General features: G+C 38.0%; 2 protein-coding genes across 2 annotated transcripts in view; both read right to left on the minus strand.

Moving 5' to 3' along the window:
* Nucleotides 1-12,782, minus strand: part of nxn (nucleoredoxin) — a 66,492-nt gene extending 53,710 nt beyond the window's left edge. The window contains exon 1 of the mRNA XM_027136845.2: nt 12,278-12,782. Coding sequence (XP_026992646.1) covers nt 12,278-12,586 — 309 coding nt within the window. The 5' untranslated portion in view covers nt 12,587-12,782. The remainder of the gene's footprint in view (nt 1-12,277) is intronic.
* A 4,029-nt stretch (nt 12,783-16,811) lies between these two features.
* txndc17 (thioredoxin domain containing 17) lies at nt 16,812-19,777 on the minus strand. Its single transcript, XM_027136516.2, has 4 exons — nt 19,437-19,777; nt 18,825-18,906; nt 17,297-17,372; nt 16,812-17,167 (listed from the first exon to the last, which is right to left on the minus strand). The coding sequence occupies exons 1-4, from the start codon at nt 19,579-19,581 to the stop codon at nt 17,099-17,101; spliced, it is 372 nt and encodes a 123-aa protein (XP_026992317.1). The 5' UTR covers nt 19,582-19,777; the 3' UTR covers nt 16,812-17,098.
* Nucleotides 19,778-22,310: the final 2,533 nt, after the last annotated feature.

The following is a 22,310-nucleotide window of genomic DNA, read 5'->3' on the forward strand; positions in this document are numbered from 1 at the left end:
CCTTCTTCTCTCTCTCTCTCGCTCCCTTATTCTCTCTCTCTCACTCCCTTATTCTCTCTCTCTTGCTCTCACATTCTCTCTTTCTCTCGCTCCTTCATTCTCTTTTTCTCCCACATTCTCTCAAGCCCTTATTCACTCCCCAATTCTCTCTCTCTCTCTCTCTCTCTCTCTCTCTCTCTCTCTCTCTCTCTCCCTCTCTCTCTCGATCTCATTCTCCTGATTCTCTCTCATAACTATTTATGAACCTTCTTCCACAACACACCGTGTGCTTCCTTCCCTCCATGTGTGTATTCCCAACTCATTTAATCCTCATCTAGCCGTGGATTATTCTTTACATATTATCGGGCCAAATGAATTGAACAGACCCTTTAATTCCACGTCTGTGAAACTTCTTCCTTCGTCTATTCGCTTCACAGCAGCTCAGGGCTTCTTATAGGACCACAACATGTCTTTCTGACAGGATTAACAAGGCAACACGTCCTGACCTTTCTCTTATTGTTTAGTCTGATAGCCTGCACAGTGTGTATACAGAGATACACAATCACAACAATCACAATCACTCCTGAAATATTTCACACACACACACACACACACACACACACACACACACACACACACACACACACACACACACACACACACACACACACGAGAGTAACTCAGTTCTGCAGATGTGAGCAAAGCTGTCACGCTGTTCAGAAGTGGAAATGTGGGAGGAAAAGAGAAACTTGTGGTCATCAGTAGAACAATGCTGACTCCAGGTAATACGTTTTGTGTTTAGATATTACTTCCAAACTTTTCAGCAAACTGTTATTATGTGCCTGACTCACAGCCGCTTCCAGTTGCAGGCAGCATGCAGTAGCTTCCAGGTCACAAGACACTAATTGCACACATGACGAGTAACCAGTCACGAAGCCCAAACCTCGTTTCCATCCCCTGGGCTTTCGGTCCACACGGAGAAAACTGAAATACGAGATACAAGCTCGACACTGAAAGGGAGAAAGTAAAAGAAAGGAAATTTATCCACACCCCAACATCAAGCCTTGGTGTGAAACCTGAAGCAGTTTTAGAGGAACAGAGAGACACGTCCTGAGACAAGGAGTTTGTCTAGCTTTGAAAGGGTTCACAGAGTTTCTCAAGCATGCATGTATCTGTGGCCCGGGATTCTGGATCGGACTGGGTGCCAGGATCAGAGACGTATCATATGACACGCTTGAAACTCTACAAAAATTAATAACGAGGCCAATAATTTTGCTGCCCGCTCAGCAGGAGAAAAAAGAGCTGCATGTTCTTGTGGCTGTAAGCATGGTGAACCACAATGTGAAAAATACTTGAGTCAATTATGTCAATCCACATGTGAAGAAGCAGAAAAATAGCCGACGATCAATGTCAGAAATACATTTCAGGCTTTTATAAAATTTTCTAAAAAAAAAAAGCTTTCACAGAAATTGCACAAATCTTTTGTCTTGAGCGAAATTCAAGAAGCATGCGGATCAGATAACCCACCGGTTTGAGCTTAAAATAAAAAAAACGTGTCCTTGTGATTTCACCGATCCGCAAAAAAAAGAAAAAAGTCTGCACAATGCATTGCAAATTTTATAGAAACTAAAAAAAGAAACTAAAAAAATCCAACAAACGAGAGCATTTTTGGCCACAACCATGACAAAAACCCTGATGAAATCCTTGAGGGACTGACATTTGCTGAAGAATGCTTTTAAATAGGAGAAACCGTGCTGCTGTGGCATTAGTCACATCTGCAGCGTCAGTCTGTAAACAGCAGGTCATCCACCACCCACTCTGTGCAACTTGCAATTTATAGAGCTGAAGGAGAGAAAGGTAAGAGCTAGATACCTCCAGGGCAGAACATCATCATCTAATAAAAACCTGTGCTTTTAAATTCTTATCCTTAAACACACATTTGGATCAGCAATTTTTAGCTCCAAAACTGTTCCCCACTCTGTGCCCAGGCTCCATGTAATCCTCTGATCAGCGTGTACCAGTGCTGGGGCATAAAAATCACTGCATTATTCTTCAGTGCAGAGGCTGAGATGTGCGAAAGTGGTTTAATTCACTGTATACCGAAGCAATCTGACACAGTAAAATAAAAAAGTTCACATATTTTAGTTTATAGGCACGTTTCATGCTGTAGAACGTCTACAAAACAATTTCCTATCGTCGCTTATGTTACATCAGCTACACCAGTGTTACTTCTTTCTCTCTCGAAGCTTAACTTATGTTAAACATCATCCTGGTTCTTGAGCCGTTTATTTTTTAGTGTTAAATTATGTGGCATGTCTCTACATAATTATAAGTGTATATAACTGTAAACTTAATGCTTACTCTAAATTACCTCAGTATATGTATAGTATCTGTACACACTCTGTATATATTCTTGGTTTCTGTTTAAATAAATTGTACAGAATACACACATTTGCCATCGCTTTATTTATGTGTTGTACATTTATTCACATATTTAGCCGCACTTGCTTCTTTGCACAGGTTTCTATTTGCACTTCAGTTAGATGCAAAATGGATTTCCATCCATCCATCCATCCATCTATATAGATCTATCCATATATTCATTCATCCATTGATATATCCATTCATCTATATATCCATCCATCCTTCCATATATGCATCCATCCATATATGAAACCATCCATCCATCCATCCATCCATCCATCCATATATCCATCCATCATTTTATATATCCATCCATCCATCCATCCATCCATATATGCATCTATCCATCCATATATACATCCATTGATATATCCATCCATCCATATATCCAGCCACTGGTATATCCATCCATATATACATCTGTGCCCATATATCCGTCCATCTATTCATCCGTCCATCTATCCATCAACGTCTCAGTCAGTTATCTGTTAAAGAAACAATGTATTTGAGCCTGTACATTAATATTAACCTACATTTTCCTTACAGCCGGCACTACTTGCAAGTCACCAGGAGGTGGTTGCCATAGTAATAACGTTTATCAGTGGGCGGAGCAGCTAGCGTTTCATGTGCCACTAAAATGAAATACTCTGGAGGGAGATTTGGTGTTGAGTGTAAAATTCAGCAGTGTTTATCTGCATCATATCACGAGAAGGAGAAGCAGTGCTGCTTTTTGCCACGAATCACGCTCTGCTGTCTTCAACCCCACAGGTAATCGCTTACTAGTGAAGATCTTTGAGATGCTGTATAAAGTGCTGTGACAGGAAATAGAGTCCAGCTCTACAAACATCTCAGTAGCTCTCAACAAAGCTAAAAAGTAAAACACACAACTGTCTGATTCTGCGTGAGCCACCAGAGCAAAGGAGAGACGAGCCGCAGGTCTGACCCCGACGTAACCGCTAGCACAAGGTGGTGTGTTTGTGCTGCGCTTCACCACAGAGGAATCAGACACACTGTGTGTGACACATTGACCTCGACTTCACTCCTCTCTGCGTGTCTAATCTACCACAGAGAACCTGCTCCAAGAATAGACAAAGGTATAAGGTTTCATAAAAAAAAGAAAAATCTGTGCAAATGACCACAATGGCTTTGTGAACTCAGAAACAGTTTTCCTTTTTTTTTTTTTTTGCCTGTGGAAGTAAAGCTCCTAAATGCTGTAATGGGATTTAATCTACAAAGGAACAGGGATACAATTCACACAAAAGGCTTACAGGAGATTAAATCTATGGAAAAAAAATAATAATAATATTCTTAAAATAACAGGAAACATTTTTTTTACTAACTAAAAATGTCAAAAAGTATTAATTATTATTGTTTATTATTATTATTATTATTATTATTATTATTATTATTATTATTATTATTAGTTTACCTCACAAAACGCTTCAACAACAAAAGCATTGTTTTTACTAGAACACAATAACTTTTTTCCCCTTAATTCTGGACTGAGATAATAGTTTTAAATAACAAAATATATTTTATTTAATATATATTATAATAATTTTTTTTTAAATCATATTTTTTTTAATCCTTCCATTTTTAGACTTCTCCATTATTTTGAGTCAATAATTACCAAGGCGAGCTGCAGGCAGAACTTATTACTTACTTATTACAAATCTACACACTGAACCCTCAAGTACTTTAACGCTTATTTCCCCTGATCATTTTCCCAGAGCACGTGTGTGTGAATGAGCTCGACCCCGAGCGTAATCCCGCTCCTCCGACACAGCTGCTATTTTTCTGTACGTCTAACCTCGGCTTGATCTTAAATCCTTTTTTGTGAATATGTGGTTTAACGAGGGTACTTAGGAGAACAGGGAACAAAAAAGCAACATGTAATTGAGAGCTTAAAATAAAAGAAACCAAAGAGATGCAATGTGCAGGAGTTTGTGGTGGTGAGGATTCGAGCTTGGAAGCCATTACAGGGTTATTAAGCAGGAAATAGTACTAGAGCTGCAACAGGCAGCAATCAGAGGAACGAGGCTCTAAAAGGTTAATGGGTTCACACACACACACACACACACACACACACACACACACACACACACACACACACACACACACACACATACTGTATGCAGCTGTTAAATATATGAAGCTGATTTCACGAAGCTTCTACTCAGATCCTCAAAGCATCATTCAAGCACATGGAGCACAAATGTCTTAACAGGCTTCGGGGAAAGGGAACTCCAGAAAACTAGACGAGGTTAAAAAGGAACTGAACGTACTCAGTTTCCTCTGCAGTTCGTCTTTGAATCTTTCCAGGTTTTTTAATTTTTTTATTTGTTGTACAAATTTTATTTTTTTTTTGAGCTTTTTTAGTTTTATGGAAAACTTCCTACCAGAACAGGATTTTTCTTTTAAACTCCTACTAGAAAAAACATATATTATATATTAAAAGCGTATTTAGTTTTGCATCTTTTTTTACATAGTATATTAAAATATAATAAATATTTTTATATATGAAATATAAGTAAATTCTATACATTTTAAAAAAAAAACTAAATAAATAAATACATGTATTTAAAAAAAGAATCTTTTTGTGGGTTATATTTATAGCCTCATGGTATCCTCAGGGTGCGACCAAGTGAACCGCTACTGATATATTCATTAATAAAGACTGAAGACTCCAGTGTACATCTCTCTGGATAATGGCATCTGCTGTAAATAAAATGACTTTGTAGGAAAGCTGTACTAGTGTCTGACACACTGAAGAGGGCTGAATGCCTGTTGTGATGACATCACATGACACTGCAGAAAATCTGCTGTAATTAAGAATAATCTGAGTTCCTCTGATTATCAAGGAGTTGGATTCTATTGTAAAAATCACACCATCCTGTTGGGACTGGGCTCCAACACTCCACTTTAATCTGACGGCAGTGGCTTAAAAAGAAAGCCTTCAGTAAATCTCCGAGCGGAAGTAAGACTCTGTTAGACTAAGCCGTGTCCAGGTCTAGAGTTTTTTTCTTATCCGCTGCTCATCAGATCGACAGCAAAGCAATACAAGGGCTTCTTTGGCTCGACTAAAAAACGATCTCTCCTTGGGAGGCCAGTTTGCCCTGAGGTCACACCTGACAGCTATTGTTTAAGTTCCCCAGCGCAGCTAGCAGACGGTTTACTGCCCGCCCTCCAGAAGCTTCGAATAAGTGAACTAAAGCGCGTCAAAGACGTCTCGCTCCATCCATCCAGACCTGGCACGAGCACACGCCAGCTGTCCCAGCTCACAGCCATTTCATTCAGATACAACATTGTGGGCGCTAACTGAATCTGTGAAGTGTAGCCAGGGGCAGGGAGGCAGTTTGTGGGGTAATTTGGAAATCAGCAGGCAACAAACACACACATACACACACACGGTGAAATCACTTCAAACAGATTTAGCATCTAAACTGGCCGCTCAGGTCAAACAACCAAACAAGGTGAGTCTAGCAAGTTGTTGCTCCGACTAATTCAGAAGATTTCAGCTGAACTGCTTAAACCAAACTCTGTTCAAACTGCTTTTCAATTAATTAATGAAATCATATTCATGTTGGTTGAAAGCACGAACCGTTTCTGTTAAAATCCGGGTGATGTGACGCTTCTTAGTTTGAATTCTGCTCGTTCGAACCACGTCATATGATACTTTTACAACCAAGTAACTCAGCTTATGAACTAGCTTTTTACTTATTAAATAACACAAAGCTCAGGTTTTCCTCCTATAATAATAATTCAAATAATAATGATAAATATTAGTACTATTGTTATTATTGTTGTTATTATTATTATTATTATTATTAATAATAATAATAACAACAATAATAACAATAGTATTGTTGTTATTATTATTATTATTATTAATAATAATAATAATAATAATAATAATAATAACAACAACAATAATAATAATAATAATAATAATAATGTTGTTATTATTATTATTATTATTATTATTATTATTATTATTATTAATAATAATAATAATAATAATAATAAAAGCAACCTTTGCCTCGTACCTCAGAAGTTGGGGGTTCGACTCCTGCCAAGCATTATAATATACTACAATCATAATCATCTCCCTATTCCAAAGACATGCACAAAGACATTGTATTGTATGCTGACTTTCCATAGTGTGTATGTGTGTGTGTGTGTGTGTGTGTGTGTGTGTGTGTGTGTGTGTGTGTGTGTGTGTGTGTGTGTGTGTGCGTGCGCCCTGTGATGGTTTGGCACCTTGTCCAGGATTTCCCCTGATTTGTGCCCTGAGCCTCCTGGGATAAACTCCAGGCTAATTTTCAGTGACATTAAAATTGACTGGATGCATTATTATTATTATTATTATTATTATTATTATTATTATTATTATTATTATTATTATTGAGAGATATTATTATTATTAGAGATATTATCTGTTCCTTCCCCAAATAATTCTCATAATTCCTAATTTTCCTGAAACATTCTTAATTTCTGAAGACATACAAATTGATCCTGAGCGTGCATATAAAAACATTTGGGCTTGAACTCTTCATCATATAACAAATTCCAGGAGGAAAAAAACACAACAACAAATTTTCCGTTTCTTTTTACACACTACCAGTTCGAGCTATCATCCAGGAGGACACGCAGAGTAAACTCACTGCCTAAAGGCAAACTCAGCATCACTGACAAGTGAGCGCATGTTATTGCGTGTAGAGAAGGATCAGATCGCTTTCCAACCCCACATGCTGAAATCAAAGCGAGTGATGCAGTGGAGCTCCGGGTGATGTGACGAGAACATGTCAGCTGTTTTCACACTGATGACAGGCACCTCTTAACCTGCTCAAAAGCTCGTGGCAGCTGTCTCTGTGCCCGCACAACAGAGCCGAGTAGCAGAGATGGGCACAATGTCCCTCTGTGTGTGTGTGTGTCTCTTTCTCGCTCTCGCTCTCCAGCCAAACTGCCATTTGCTTCACACTGCTGGCAGATCCAGGCTGTGAGGGGATTCGAGGCCACAGTTGATTTACGATCTGCTCTCCCTGCAGCATGTCCTTGTAAGGCAAATCCAGCCTCCCCCAGTACAGTCCAGACGTCTGCTCCCTTTCATACGCTTTAAGGAGGGGGTTAGTGTTAGGGTTAGACACTGATGCAGGACAGAACGACAGCACTACTCTGTCATCTCTGTCCACTTTCCTCTGTGCCCTACTGCAAACAGTCACCATGAGAGAAAGGAAAAAAAGAAGCAAACAGCATGAGGGGGAAAAATGATCCATTTAAGAGCCTGGATGATATCAGTGATTAGTGGCTGTGGAGGGAAAAGCAGTACTCGTTCCCAGTGTAGATGAATAAAACCACATTCGTTACTATGCAGTTTGTAATGAAGCTGCTTCCTGTTGAATGTCTAGCGGTGTGATAAGAAGGGGCTGAACTGTGGGCATGGAAACGTGTCAGGAAACCTGCATCTGATGTGAGAGGAGGAAGAGAAGAGGGCGAGGCTTGAGATTAGGAAGAAGAAAGAAGTGAGGAGATGGACTGATAGAGGTGAGCCGAGGAGAACCAATAAGAGAAAGAGAAAGAATATAAATGTAACTCTTAAGCGATCTTAAGCATTATAATATACTATAATCATAAATTACAACAGTTCAAGGATTAATCCAGGAAACTGATGCGTTGAGAGGAGTGCCTATATTTTCTAGACCCAAGAAAGAGAGAGAGAGAGAAAGAGAGAGAGAGAGAGAGAGAGAGAGAGAGAGAGAGAGAGAGAGAGAGAGAGAGAGTTTCATGGACAATCCACTCAGTCAATCAGTATCCATGCAGCTTTCCAGTAAAGCCAGGAGCACGGATGAACACTTTAATTACACCCTTCAGCCCCCAAAACACCCCGAGTCCGTACGCTCGAAGCTGCAGCACTGAGCAAATAAGAACATACGAGCCATCAATCATAGTGCCATAAAACTCTCAGGAGCTCTGCAGGGCTTTCATACTGTAACACAAACCTACAGCTGCCACTGAGCCCGGGACACACAAATCAGGTCGGGTTTCAATACGACTCTAATAGACCTAAAGACCGGAAGATGGAAAGAACCACAGAACCGGTGTCCTGTTTTCCTCTGACAACTGGAGAATAATTCATAATTTATGATAATAAATAAATAAATAAATAAATAAATACTTCTGATTTAAACTACTCTTACTACTACTAATAATAATTACAATTCTTGTCATTATTTTATAAAAATTTACTATTATTTTTTTTTTTTATTTGATATAGCACATGTTCCCAGCTCAAGACATTTTACGTTACAAGCTAATAGACATAAGAGAGGAAACGAATAAGCAACAATAAACAAACAGACAAAATGTACAAAATTCCAATCAGGGACATAAATAAATAAATAAATAAATAAATAAATAAATAAATAAATAGAAATATTTATATTTCAGATATATCCTTAGAGGAGAAGCTGAAGTACTAAATAAATAACTTTTACGCTGTGATTTAACAGTCGAGTCAGAGAGAGGTGATATTTCCGAGGTTCTGGAGGAATGAATACCAAAGTTTTGTACTGATGACGAATAAAGACTACGGTGGAGAAGCATGCTTTACATTTTAAACAAGCTTGTGTGGTCCGTTATTTTTTTTAGACCCAGAATTATCATCTTTAGACAAAAACAGGATGTACAACAAGAAACCATTGACATACTGTAAATACCAGCACCATGACTTCCAGCCAATCCACCACATCTACACACTGCGTCTACAAACATCAGCTCTAACGAGCAACCAAATGTCATCCGAAGGCTAAAAACAAACCCTAAATAATATTTCAGCCGTTCTGTCGGTTCGGATTCAGCCAGATGCAGCAGTATAAAGTGTAAACTTTACACGGTGCCAAAAGAATGGACATAAATCTAGCATTTGGAAGATGTTTTGTCATCACGGTGCGATCATACAGCATTACTGAACAATCTGAGGTTCTTACAATTTACACGAGATCTTTTAAAGAAGGCACTTGGGACTAAATTCCCAAACAGACCTTATTATGATCGATTATGTGCCAGGAAAGAACGCAGCACTAATCCAATCTGCATTGTGTAAAAGCAGATCATTTATAACACACACACACACACACACACACATCAAATTCCACATACCACATTCCAGTGAAACCTCTAAGCCTTTACTGACACATCCACAGTGAGATGCATGCACACAGAAGACCACTGGGTTTTATTAACCGCACAGCTGACGTGTGTCTGTGAAAACAACATGTAAACACATGCAGAGAAAGGCGGCGCTGAGACGACGGACTAAAACCGACACCGACAGTGGTGAAAATCAGAACACAATCCAGATGCATGTCCTAACACATTGCATACAAATCACAACACTATGCATAACATCCAAAAAGCTAGCGACGGTAATAATATAGAGGTTGATTTAGACGAAGGAGTTCATAAATGTTAAATATATATCCTGTACATCCTTGTACATTAATATGGAGCTGCATTGTGCTCTAGAAATAAAATAAAATTGAATTGAAGATCAATACCAGGGATGAGACAATATCCTATGGGTGTATTCCATGTAACAAATATGAAAACACATCTATTTATATTAATGTACATACAGGGTGTCTGATACTATACTACTACATCTTCTTAACAAAACGTGACTTTATTTAAAGCTAGACAACATCCTCAGATGTCTGGTTTTCTGCGTGTAGTTCGACTGTGATTCAGATGTCTTTCTTTAAACCATTTTTCTGCTCTTATCTTCTCCTAGCAAACTTTCTTCTTCCGTCAAAGGCGTTCTTCAAGGATACGTATGAGAGATTTCGGAAGACATTTTGCTACAAAACGGTCGTTTCCCCTGTGCACGGAGATCTCTGGGATGTGCTGTAATGGAATATTGTGCAGAGCCGGTGGGAAAAAAATGAGTGAGTTTGTTTTATGTGGTAAAAGTGATTGAATGTTACAAACAGATGTTGTGATGAATTTGGCTTGAATACGCACCATGTCAGCTCCCTTTATATTATCTTACAATTATTAATCACCAGAATCAGGTCTGTTAGCAAGACCTGTAGTTTTTAATCCAGTGTTTTCTTCCCTGTTTTTTTTTTATTTTTATCTATCTATCTATCTATCTATCTATCTATCTATCTATCTATCTATCTATCTATTTAAATAAAAAATTTAAAAAATGAATAGATAGATAGATAGATAGATAGATAGATAGATAGATAGATAGATAGATAGATAGATAGATAGATAGATAAAAAATAAAAAAAAAACAGGAAAGAAAACACTGGATTAAAAACTGATTGATAGATAGCTAGATAGCTAGATAGCTAGATAGATAGATAGATAGATAGATAGATAGCATCGTGTAAATTAGTTACAGAAAAGAAAATTTATTCACACTAGAAAATCAATTTTATGGTATTTAATAAGGGAAAAATAAATGTCCTGCAATTACAACACATTCTTTCCAAATGATTTCAAGGCCAGCACATGGTCTCATAAAAATAAAAAATTTAAAAAATGAATAGATAGATAGATAGATAGATAGATAGATAGATAGATAGATAGATAGATAGATAGATAGATAGATAGATAAAAAATAAAAAAAAAACAGGAAAGAAAACACTGGATTAAAAACTGATTGATAGATAGCTAGATAGCTAGATAGCTAGATAGATAGATAGATAGATAGATAGATAGATAGATAGATAGATAGCATCGTGTAAATTAGTTACAGAAAAGAAAATTTATTCACACTAGAAAATCAATTTTATGGTATTTAATAAGGGAAAAATAAATGTCCTGCAATTACAACACATTCTTTCCAAATGATTTCAAGGCCAGCACATGGTCTCGATTTAAACAAGAAAAAAAATTAAAATGATTTCAGATCTCTAAATAAAAACACTGAAAGAAATAAAACCGTGGAGACACTTTAAAAAACACCGCCTTGGTGTGGCGTTGTTTTAAATCTTAATACACTACTGTAGAGATTATAATACATAATTAAAAGCTGTGCTGGTCTGGAGATGGTCTCGGAGCTAATTTTAATAACAGCTCACTGCTTTCGCACACACAAAAGAGACAGCATTGTGGATCTTGTGTATATATTATATAAGGTTTCAGGTTTATTAGAGATTAGTTTCATTCTGAGATTAAGAGCAGAAAATGAAGACTTTTATCTTTCTAGGTTTTCTTCACCTCCCTGAAACCAGGCCCTGTACAATTATGTGATTAAGCAAAGTTTAGGCTTTAAATAAATAACCGTCTAGTGTCGTTTAAGTCTAAAGTTTTACTTTAAAAGGACAGAGAGACAGAAATAAACCAGCCTGTTCTTCCCCACTTTAGATGCTGATTCAACAATAAAAGTGAAGCTCTCGTGTATTCATAAAGGACATGATGGCTTAAGCTTTTGAGATATAAAACATTTAGTCTAAATGTGTTGTGTTATAAAAACAAACAAAAAAATGAAAATTGCTATTCTACATCAACGTCTCACTATTTCTAGACGAACATCGAAGCAATTTTCATTTTTTTGTTTGTTTTTATAACACATAACACATTTAGACAAAGTGTTTTATATCTCAAAAGCTTAAGCCATCATGTCCTTATGAATACAGCACAGATTTAATCCGGCCGCTGCAGCAGAGATTTAATCCGGCCGCTGCAGCAGAGATTTAATCCGGCCGCTGCAACAGAGATTTAATCCGGCTGCTGCAACAGCAGAGATTTTCAGAGATTTAATCCGGTTTCTGCAGCAGAGATTTAATCCGGTTTCTGCAGCAGAGATTTTTAATCCGGCCGCTGCAGCAGAGATTTAATGTGCGCGTGCTCGTCTCATACTGACCTTTTTGTGTCTGTCTTTAAAAGGCAAAGCCGGCCATTGCATCTCCTGTAAGAAGTCCTGCCAGTGTTTCTGGTCCTGATCGGACGAGATGAAGACGATTTCCAGCTTGTCCTTGTGCTCGGAGGATGTTTTGAAGTGGCAGTAGAAGTCAGCCAGGCTGCTGTTGAACTGGCGGCTCGGCGCGTTCACGCTGCAGCCGAAGTACAGGCCGACCAGCGCGAGCCCGCTGCCCAGCGCGTGCACGTCCACCTCGGCTTTCTCTCCGGTGACGAGCCGCTCACCAAACAGACTCACCAGGAACTCCGACATCGCCGCTCACGGAGGACGCGCGTGTTTATTACCCCGTAGGTCGACCCACGAGCTCGGAATAAAACCTCAGCAGGCTTAACGGAAGCCGAACCGCCGTGGAGCCGCTTTATTTGTACACACACGCGCACGCACACATACACACACATACACACACACCGGGCTGGATACACTGAGTGCTGTTAAGGAATGCGCTCTGCTTTTAGACGCGTCTCCACAAACGGAGCTGCTACCGCCCTCTTTACTACACACTGCACAGGTGACACCTACCGGTCAGTCCCGGTATTGCAGTCAAGTCAAGTCAAGAAGCTTTTATTGTCGTTTCAACCATATAAAGTGAAAAAGTGAAAGTGACATACGGCTAAGTATGGTGACCCATACTCAGAATTTGTTCTCTGCATCTCTCTGAACACACACACACCGTGAACACACACACCGTGAGCAGTGGACAGTACACAGTGATATGAGACAATGTTTCTCCAGGATCATGGTGCTACATAGAACAAAGACAGAGCTAAGGACTTAGTAAGTTAGTCCTAGATACATAAAGTGCATCTGTGCAACCTGCAAACAGTGCAGGACAAGACAGACAAGACTGTGCAGGACAAGACAGTGCAAACAAAAAATTACAAGACATTACACAAAAGACAATACAAAAAAATACAAAAAAGACAATACACGAAAGACAATAAACAGAGGCAACACAACCAATGTAAATACTGTATGTTCAACAATATTGCATGCAGTAATACTAGAATGAAACCAGTTTCATAGCAGCAGGTCCCTGAGATAATGTGAAGAATTGTGCAGAACAGCAAACGACTGAAATGTTATACAGTATGTGCAAAGAGCAAAAAAGTGTGCAAAAACAGCATGTAAACAGCTTGCTGGATTTAAACAGCATGTAAACATGTAATCTCACACCAAAACTGCATTGAAGTGATTAAACTCACAGATATCACCTTAAAGTAAGCCTTTGCATTACCCCTGTAAAATTAAAACAGGTTCAACCCCAACATCCCTGACAACTGTACAAAGTGCAAAGAAGAAACTGGTTTCACTTTTCCATTGTGTCTGGGAATGTAAAGAGCTTCAAAGATTTTGGAAGGAAATTCTTACTATGATTGGTCAGTTAATTGGAGATAATGTTCCTCTTGAACCCAAACTATGGGTATTCCATATATACCCAATAAATGGTTGGTCATAAATGCAAGAAAACATAAAATTAATACACTTTAGTTTGCCACAGGGTACTCAAAGACCCTCTTCTAACCAATGGATCAAGGAAATGTCCTCAAATCTTGCTTTGGAAAAACAGACATTTGCTATCAAAGGGAAGTTAAATGACTTTTATAACATCTGGATTGGGGGCATGGTGGCTTAGAGGTTAGCACGTTTGCCTTACACCTCCAGGGTTGGGGGTTCGATTCCCACCTCCGCCTTGTGTGTGTGGAGTTTGCATGTTCTCCCCGTGCCTCGCGGGTTTCCTCCGGGTACTCCGGTTTCCCCCCCCGGTCCAAAGACATGCATGGTAGGTTGATTGGCATCTCTGGAAAATTGTCTGTAGTATGTGATCGCGTGAGTGAATGAGAGAGTGTGTGTTTGCCCTGCGATGGGTTGGCACTCCGTCCAGGGTGTATCCTGCCTTGATGCCCGATGACGCCTGAGATAGGCACAGGCACCCTGTGACCCGAGAAGTTTGGATAAGCGGTAGAAAATGAATGAATGAATGAATGAATGAATGAATGAATGAACATCTGGATTCCCTTTCTACACTTCTGCATGGAGTCAAGTGGACTTGACAGCAGAATAACTCGGGACCTGAGCAAAACAAGGTTAAAGAACACAGAATTGCTGCAATTTTCTTAAGTTATTACTGTATTATCAAAATATTATCTCATTTTTAATCTCATATGTAATCTATTTTTTATTTTATTTTACTTATTTATTTATTTTATGTTCCAATTGTAGTTGTTCATTTTGGTATTTAATTTCTTGTAGGGTGTTTTTTTTTTTTTGTCTTGATGGAAAAAAATTAATAAAAATAGGAAAAAAAAAAGGAAGCCATTTCTACCAGAAATCTTGTAGCTTGAGCATCAGATTTAACATCTTGTAGCTGACTTAGCACATTTAAATACCCAGCATTTAACAGACACTCTTATATCCAGAGCGACTTACATTTTTATCTTATTATATAATAATAAAAAATGAGGGTTAAGGGCCTTGCTCAGGGGCCCAGCAGTGGCTTTCTGGTGGATATGGGAGTTGAACTCACAACCTCCTGCTTGGTAGCCCAGCACCTTGAACCACTAGGCTACCACATCCCTCTGTTCCAACATCCCACAAATCCCACAAATCCCAACAGCCACACTTCTCAAATCTACTAAAAAATCTTCCCTGAACAGTGGAGATTATTCTAATTGCTAAAGAAATGTTGGGATTAGGATGTTCAAAAGCAGACACGGGTGTCATGGTCACATGTCCACAAAGTTTCTTCACATCGTTAGAGCGGTGGGAAAGACAAGATACCGAGCCCCTGGAGCAGAGAGGGTTAATAGCCTGAATGCTGTGCCCAACCTTCTGATCAGTAACCCAGAGCCACCACTTCCCATTAATGTAAACCATTTGCAGACAATGCAGAACCTGAGCTACACCCAAACGGCCCACCCCACCAACGGTATGTGCAGCCTGTTGTGATCAGGTCTGATAGCTAAATCTGAGAGTCTCAGGACGAGTTTCTTCCCTCAGTCCAATAGACTCCTTAACACACTGTAGTGTGTACTCCATACCACAGTACTCCTTACTGCACACTGCAATTTACTGTTACTACATAGAACTCACCAGCATGTTAAATACATTTACATGCACAATATAAGGTAGGCCATGTTGTCATTTTACTGCAAGTAATATCCTGTATATAAGTGTGTACATGACAAATAAAAAGTCTCCAATATTGCACCAGCGACATTAAGTCGAGCATCAGCGAGAATCGCCGTCATCTCCACGACTTACGTCAGCAACTTCAACAAAAATTTCAACTTCTATGTACTCTGTTATGTTAGCATGTCAAGGTAAATAATTCTCGACATGCACCATTTGGGAGAACCTGTAGGAGCATCATTCATTCGTCACATATTCGTTAGGATAGTGCAGGATCTGGAGCCTATCCCAGGAACACCGGGGCAAAGGTTGGGAAATTGTGCCATGCAAACACATTCACACACTCAATCACAATTAAGGGCAATTTAACCTGTACATGCGTACAGAGAACATGTGGAGCAGATAGGATCCCAAATTCAGAATCCAACTGGGGACTTTTTTGTATATTATTTATTTTAAATAATTATTAGTGTTTCTGCATTTCACTATTTTTAATTACTGGTATTTGCACTGCGTATACACACGCTGTATTTAAACTACGGCCTAATGGTTAGAGAGTTTGTCTCCTAACCCTAAGGTTGTGGGTTCGGGTCTCCCCCAACTGCTCCGGGTGTGTTTTCACGTTGTGTGTGTGTGTGTTCACTGCTGTGTGTGCACTTTGGATGGGTTAAATGCAGAGAACAAATTCTGAGTATGGGTCACCGTACTTAGCTTTATGTCACGTCACGTCACCTGCCCAATCTGTGTATGTAGATGAATGTATTCTGTGTGTTTATCATCCCAATTTCCTTCCCATTTTCTCTCAAGATAAATAAAGTACACCTAGCAATTCCTGTTCATTTACAGCCCGCTATTTTATGAACTGGCACTGCGTAAAAATAATTAGCAGTAAATTCTTGAGGTTTCTTGAGTAGCTGCTCATGTCGAAACGTTTCTTTACTGATTGCAGCGCTAAATATCGGTCACTTTTTCCTCTTAAAGAATAGGTTAAGGCTCATTGTACATTACAAACCTATATATATATATATATATATATATATATATATATATATATATATATTATATTATATTTCATATCCGATGCTCTTAAATATCACTTACTGTAGTGTTGTACGTCTTGTCTTTGGGTCGCTTTCATCGTTTAACAGTTTGCACAAACTCATAAAATCATTTTTTTGTGATATTTAAACATGTAACACACTAAACAAAGGACAACTGAGCTTATTGCACATTTGTAAAGAGTCCAGTGTTGAATTTTTTAGCATCTATGAACAGATTGGATACCAGCCGAATAAAAATGACCCAAACGTGACACGAGTGAAGAACTAATCATCAAATCAGTAGCATCGACAAGTTCATAAGTGTTTTATTTTGCGCACGAGTACAAATGACATTCTATGGTTGCAAATGATTTCACATTTCTCACTGATGAATAAATGGAAGATTTTGTCTGTGCTTGTGATTTTGTGAGCACAAGCTATACCTTTTCCAAACCAATCAAAGCTTTTGGAGACAGACTCAAGATACAGGATTAGATGATACCCTTTACCCCACAGCGAACACAAATCTGATCATACTGAGGCAAAACATTAGATAAAAGTTGTTATTATGCTTCAAAAACACCAGCAAGAGGAGTTAGTCTTCTGTGAACATCATGCGCACCAGCTCCGCGCTGAAACACTGCTCCTCCACCAGCTTCTGCGGCTACAGGAAGCGTAGAACACGTTATCGTTATTAATACGCGACACAGCATCATTACGCATAATGTTATAATAACATAGCAATCATTCCGAATTTAGTATCAGAACCCTGCTAAAGGGGAAATAAACATACTGTGCCGTAGCGTAGGAGAGTAGGAACTCCAGTCAGTTTTAGAGTCTTCTTAAAATCGTTGCTTGGATCTTTCCAGCTTGGAGGAGAAGAAGAAGGATTTTACTAAAGGGATCATTTTAATACATCTATTATACTTACACAAGACAAGAAAAAAAAAACTAGAAACACTGAACAGTGGATAGAACTTTTACATTGAACTAAACTGTACACACTGTAATACATTTAGGGAGTTTGTTTGAATAAGAAACATCTGCATTGTATAGTGGAACAAGACTCATAAGTAGGTTTTATGCCGTCATTAAACGATCAGGTCTACATGTTTACCTGCATCTGTGTTTTAACTGCAAAGGAAGCTTTCGGAAATCTGTTTTATTTAATATTACAGTTGACTAAATAGTAATATACGAGCTTGTCTGTTAGGTTCCATGGACAATTTTGTACCTAGTAACAATCAATGCTGTATTATATGTGATTTAATATCTGAAATATTATTTTTAAAATTATCATCATCATGTGGGCCATGATCATGTGGTCCGCATGATCCGCTGTGGTGACCCTGAATAAGGAGCAACCGAAGGAACAATAATAATAAAAAGTAATACTAAGAGTAGTAGTAATCTAAATATTACTCATTATTTATCTCTAGTAATTGTATCGTCATTATTCTCGTTCATGACTTAGTAAAATGTTCATTTGTGAATTCAAATTTTATCAAAATTTTTTAATCAAATTAAATCTAATTCAAACGTTCATAAATTCCATCCAAATACTATTTAACCTCTTTCGAGTGACCAAGAAAGAAAAGAAAAGTCGCTCTATTTCAGATCTATGACAATTTGCTCACCTTTCTAGATGTTGTGCTAAAAAGTGGTCAAAAATAGAAAATGGACCGAGCACAAATAGAGGCCTATTGGGGCAGGTATCACACTGCCACATCCTCATGGGAGGAACAGCAATCAGGGTATTTAATGACAGGGGTGCCAGAGGTGCGGTTTCACACCAAAACGGACTAGTTTATGAATAAACTACGGCTACCAAGATTTCCGTTTTATAGCAAATAACGTGTCTATGATGTAAAATCTATTTTTATTTTAATAACTGCTCCAAAGACATAGACAGGAGCAGGAGCAGATAACGTCCATACACCAGCAATAAATCTGTTTCCTACATAAAGTCTATGGAAAAATAAGAACAAAGTGTCTCCTGTTTGTAATGGCAAATTTTCAGAGCTTGGATTCAAGACTTTTTGTGAGGCTGAGAATTTTGCTGAAATCTTTAGATTATTTAACAAAGTTAGATCCAAAACAGCTCAAACAAAATGAGCTGCCAGACCGTATACGTTATAATTGCATCAAACATTCACTAGATCTCATCACAGGTTCAACTATATTTTTCTGAGATTATGTCATCGTTCTTCAGCAAAAGCTGCGGTCACTGGCTGATTCTGATGGAGTGCAGTGATAGTTAGGATGCACATTGAATATTATGCTACATGAAATAACGTACAGTCTATAAACAGGTAACTCACTATGGCCGGTCTCCCACTTGGCAGTAAATGAAAACGGATCCTTCAGGAAGATGAGCCATTTCCCCTCGAACCACAGGTTCGGCTGGAGGCAAAAAGAGACGAAAGATTTACATGCCATTTGTATTTCGATAGAAAAATAAGGCAAATATTTTACAGTTACAGCTAAAGTCTAATCAAAATGATCCTCACTCTAGTATATATAACTGGGATTCTGGGTACTCTAAATAGGAGTGATGGTGTATGTTTAGATTGAACAATTCTGTAGTTTTATTAGTTTAGGGCTGTTAACATAAACATTTATACTAAACAGAAACATTTAGATGAGTAACAAACAACCAGAGGTGATGGTGGAAAAGAGAAAAACTCCCTGAGAAGTCATGAGGAATAAAACTGAGCCCAAATTACACACAGTGCATCATTACAGTAAACACTTCAAAAAAAGAGGAACATTTTTGCTGTTATGTTTCATCAGTGTTTCTGATTAGGAAATCAGAATATATTTCCTGGTTGGTTAAGAGATTCTGTACTGCACAAATTTAAGCATTTATCCTCCCATGTATCCTCTAAATGAGCACAATTTCGAGCAGAAACCATGACATGAGAAGTTCTCACCTTTCACACAATCTGGACACCAGCTTTTCCCTTGCCCATCTTTGTCACCACTGAAATAAACAAAAACATCTTTTCCTTTTCTCTCATCTACAGCTTTGGTAAATTCTCCATAACCATGAACATTAACTTCCTCATATTTAGCCATGTTACTAAACAGTAGTCAGGAGTATTTAATGTTTAATGTGTCTAGACTAGGGTAGATATGAGGTTAAAGTCTATGTGTCGAATCTCAAATACCTCACTGAGGACTATGTAGTGCACTATGTAGGGCACACACTCGTGCACTTTAACCATTGTATAGTGCACTTATATAGGGAGCAGAGAGTTATTTAGGTGTGAAGTCAGATGCAAGAAAAAAATGACTCGACTTCAGGAAATCCGTTTTGTTTCATAATAAAAGTTCGTACATAGATTTTTTTTTTTTTTTTTTTGAAAAATCACTCTTAAATATTAACCATTTTATTTAGGCCTCATGCTTATTACAGGTAGCTACAATTAAATGCAATTCAATTCAATTTGATTTGCACTTTAACATCGCACGGTGTCACAAAGCAACTTAACAGAAATATATAAATTCAGGATCTAAATTTTAATTGTGTATTTATCTGGAATGAGCGTAGTGAGGAAAATCCGCATGTGATTATTTTCCTTCTATAACCGTGTACTGTATAATCAAAAAAGTGCCATTCATTTCTAAGGTATCAACCGTTCACTGATGGAGAATTGTGTGCAAAACATCAGTTCACATCAGCTGCAGTTCAAAGCACTCTTTAACGAAATCAGCACAATTTCAAGCAGAAATCAGACATCTTTATCAAAATCAGCAATCAAGCATGTTTATCCAAAGCATCTTCATCCACAGTAAATCTCAATGATCTTCAGGCTGTGTTCTCCCTGCTGTGTTCACTGCTGCTGAGTTCTGCTCTAACGGTTGTTCCCTGCTGTTCAGGTTAATTGTCAGATCCTGTATGAACATGTCAAGATGTCAGGGGCATTTTCCCATTGCATTTATTAAATCAAAGAATATCCTGTTTATGAAATTAAACAGAAATCTGATTTGCGTTCTAGCGATAAAATTTCAATCGTATTTGATTTCACTGTGTAAGAACTGTTCGGTTTTTCAGTTAAAAAACCGAACAGTTCTTACACAGTGAAATCAAATACGATTGAAATTTTATCGCTAGAACGCAAATCAGATTTAAGAAGAACCTACGCTGGTGTTGACAACATACAAACCAGAACTCTCTATTTCCACAAACCCAGTGAAAAGCCATTAATGTCAGCAACAGAGATAAAAGTGGTTGTGAATGCAGATATCTTTATTTTCTGTGCTGAACGAAACTACCAATGTACAAAACTACTGTGGTAAAGAAAAACATGAACTGGAAAATATGAATATTCAAAAAGCAGAACAAAGCAGGTCATGACAAGCACACAGGAATCAAGCGGGTAACACAAAACAGTGGCTAAACAAGACAACGGCATAACAAAAAGGCTTAAAACAAAGAGCTAATTGTGTGAGAGACTGAGTACTTAAAAAAAGAACAGGTGACAAACTAAACAGGGGAAATGAAACTAATACAACTGTAGAACAATTTATGTCAAACATATAGTGTTGGTGTTGCAAACTTTGGTGTTCTGTAAGGATAAAAATCTCTGATATTCACAATTAATGAAAAGCTTGACTAAACCAATATGTTTTCAACTCAGATTTAAGGACTTGCACTGTGTGCAGTTTTATAACTACATGGCCTAGTAAGCAAAATCTCTACCTTTATGCGGTACACTTCATTATTCTAGGCACCAACAAAAAACCTGCTCCTTCTGATGGAACGTGGTGTGGCTGAGGAATAAAGACCAAATGCGCTGCAGTGCAAAAACATTCAGTAATTTATAAGTCAGTTTATAACCACTATGAATATGATTAAGAGTCATGTGGTCATATCCTACAGTGTAGTATAGGACTAACTGGAGCTTGTTTATGCGCTTATTTGGAACATAAAGACAGCAAGGAATTACGATAATCCAACCTAGAGGTCACATTAAAATTATGTATGTCTTATCTTGGCAATATATATGAGTAATCTTCCAATGAGTTCTGGAGTCAATAAGAGTTATTACATAATCAGAAAGCTTACTTCTGGGTGTGTGTGGTTCTAGTAGAATTAAACTGGAAAAAGTTTTTCAGCATCCAGTGTTTAATGTCCTTTAGTCATTCATCAACTTTATTAAACTGGTCTGTGTTATTTGGCTTTATGAAACGTGTGTGTGTATATCTTTGTGTGTGTGTGTGTGTGTGTGTGTGTGTGTGTGTGTGTGTGTGTGTGTGTGTGTGTGTGTGTGTGTGTGTGTGTGTGTGTGTGTGTGTGTGTGTGTGGGTGTGTGTGTGGGTGTGTGTGTGTATGTGTGTGTGTGTAATATCACCATAACAGTGAAAGCTAAGACCATGTGTTCTGAATTGTTATAGTCTATTATTTTCTGTAGTAGTAACTCTATGAAGTAGGAAGTGGAGGAGGATGTGATAGCTTAGTGGTTAAGGTGTTGGGCTACTGATCAGGAGATTGTGAGTTAAAATCCCAGGTCCACCAAGCTGCCACTGCTGGGAACTGTTCAAGGCCTTTAAATCCTCATCCTTTAAATCCTCATCCTTGTTTACTTCTATGAAATTGATATGAATTTTTAAGTTCCCGATAAGGGGGTCTGCCAAATGATGTAAATGTGTTGTAATTATTCTGACTGCATAAAAATATTATGTGTGATTGGTCAAATCCAAATACAATAAAGACTTTATAAATGACTTTTCTGTGTTCCTGGCTCAAATTATGCCTAAATACGACCGTGTCCTTCTTGTTGGAGATTTTTATGTTCATGTGT

Source organism: Tachysurus fulvidraco, chromosome 11, assembly GCF_022655615.1.
Source record: "Tachysurus fulvidraco isolate hzauxx_2018 chromosome 11, HZAU_PFXX_2.0, whole genome shotgun sequence".
In the NCBI taxonomy this organism is placed as follows: domain Eukaryota; kingdom Metazoa; phylum Chordata; class Actinopteri; order Siluriformes; family Bagridae; genus Tachysurus; species Tachysurus fulvidraco.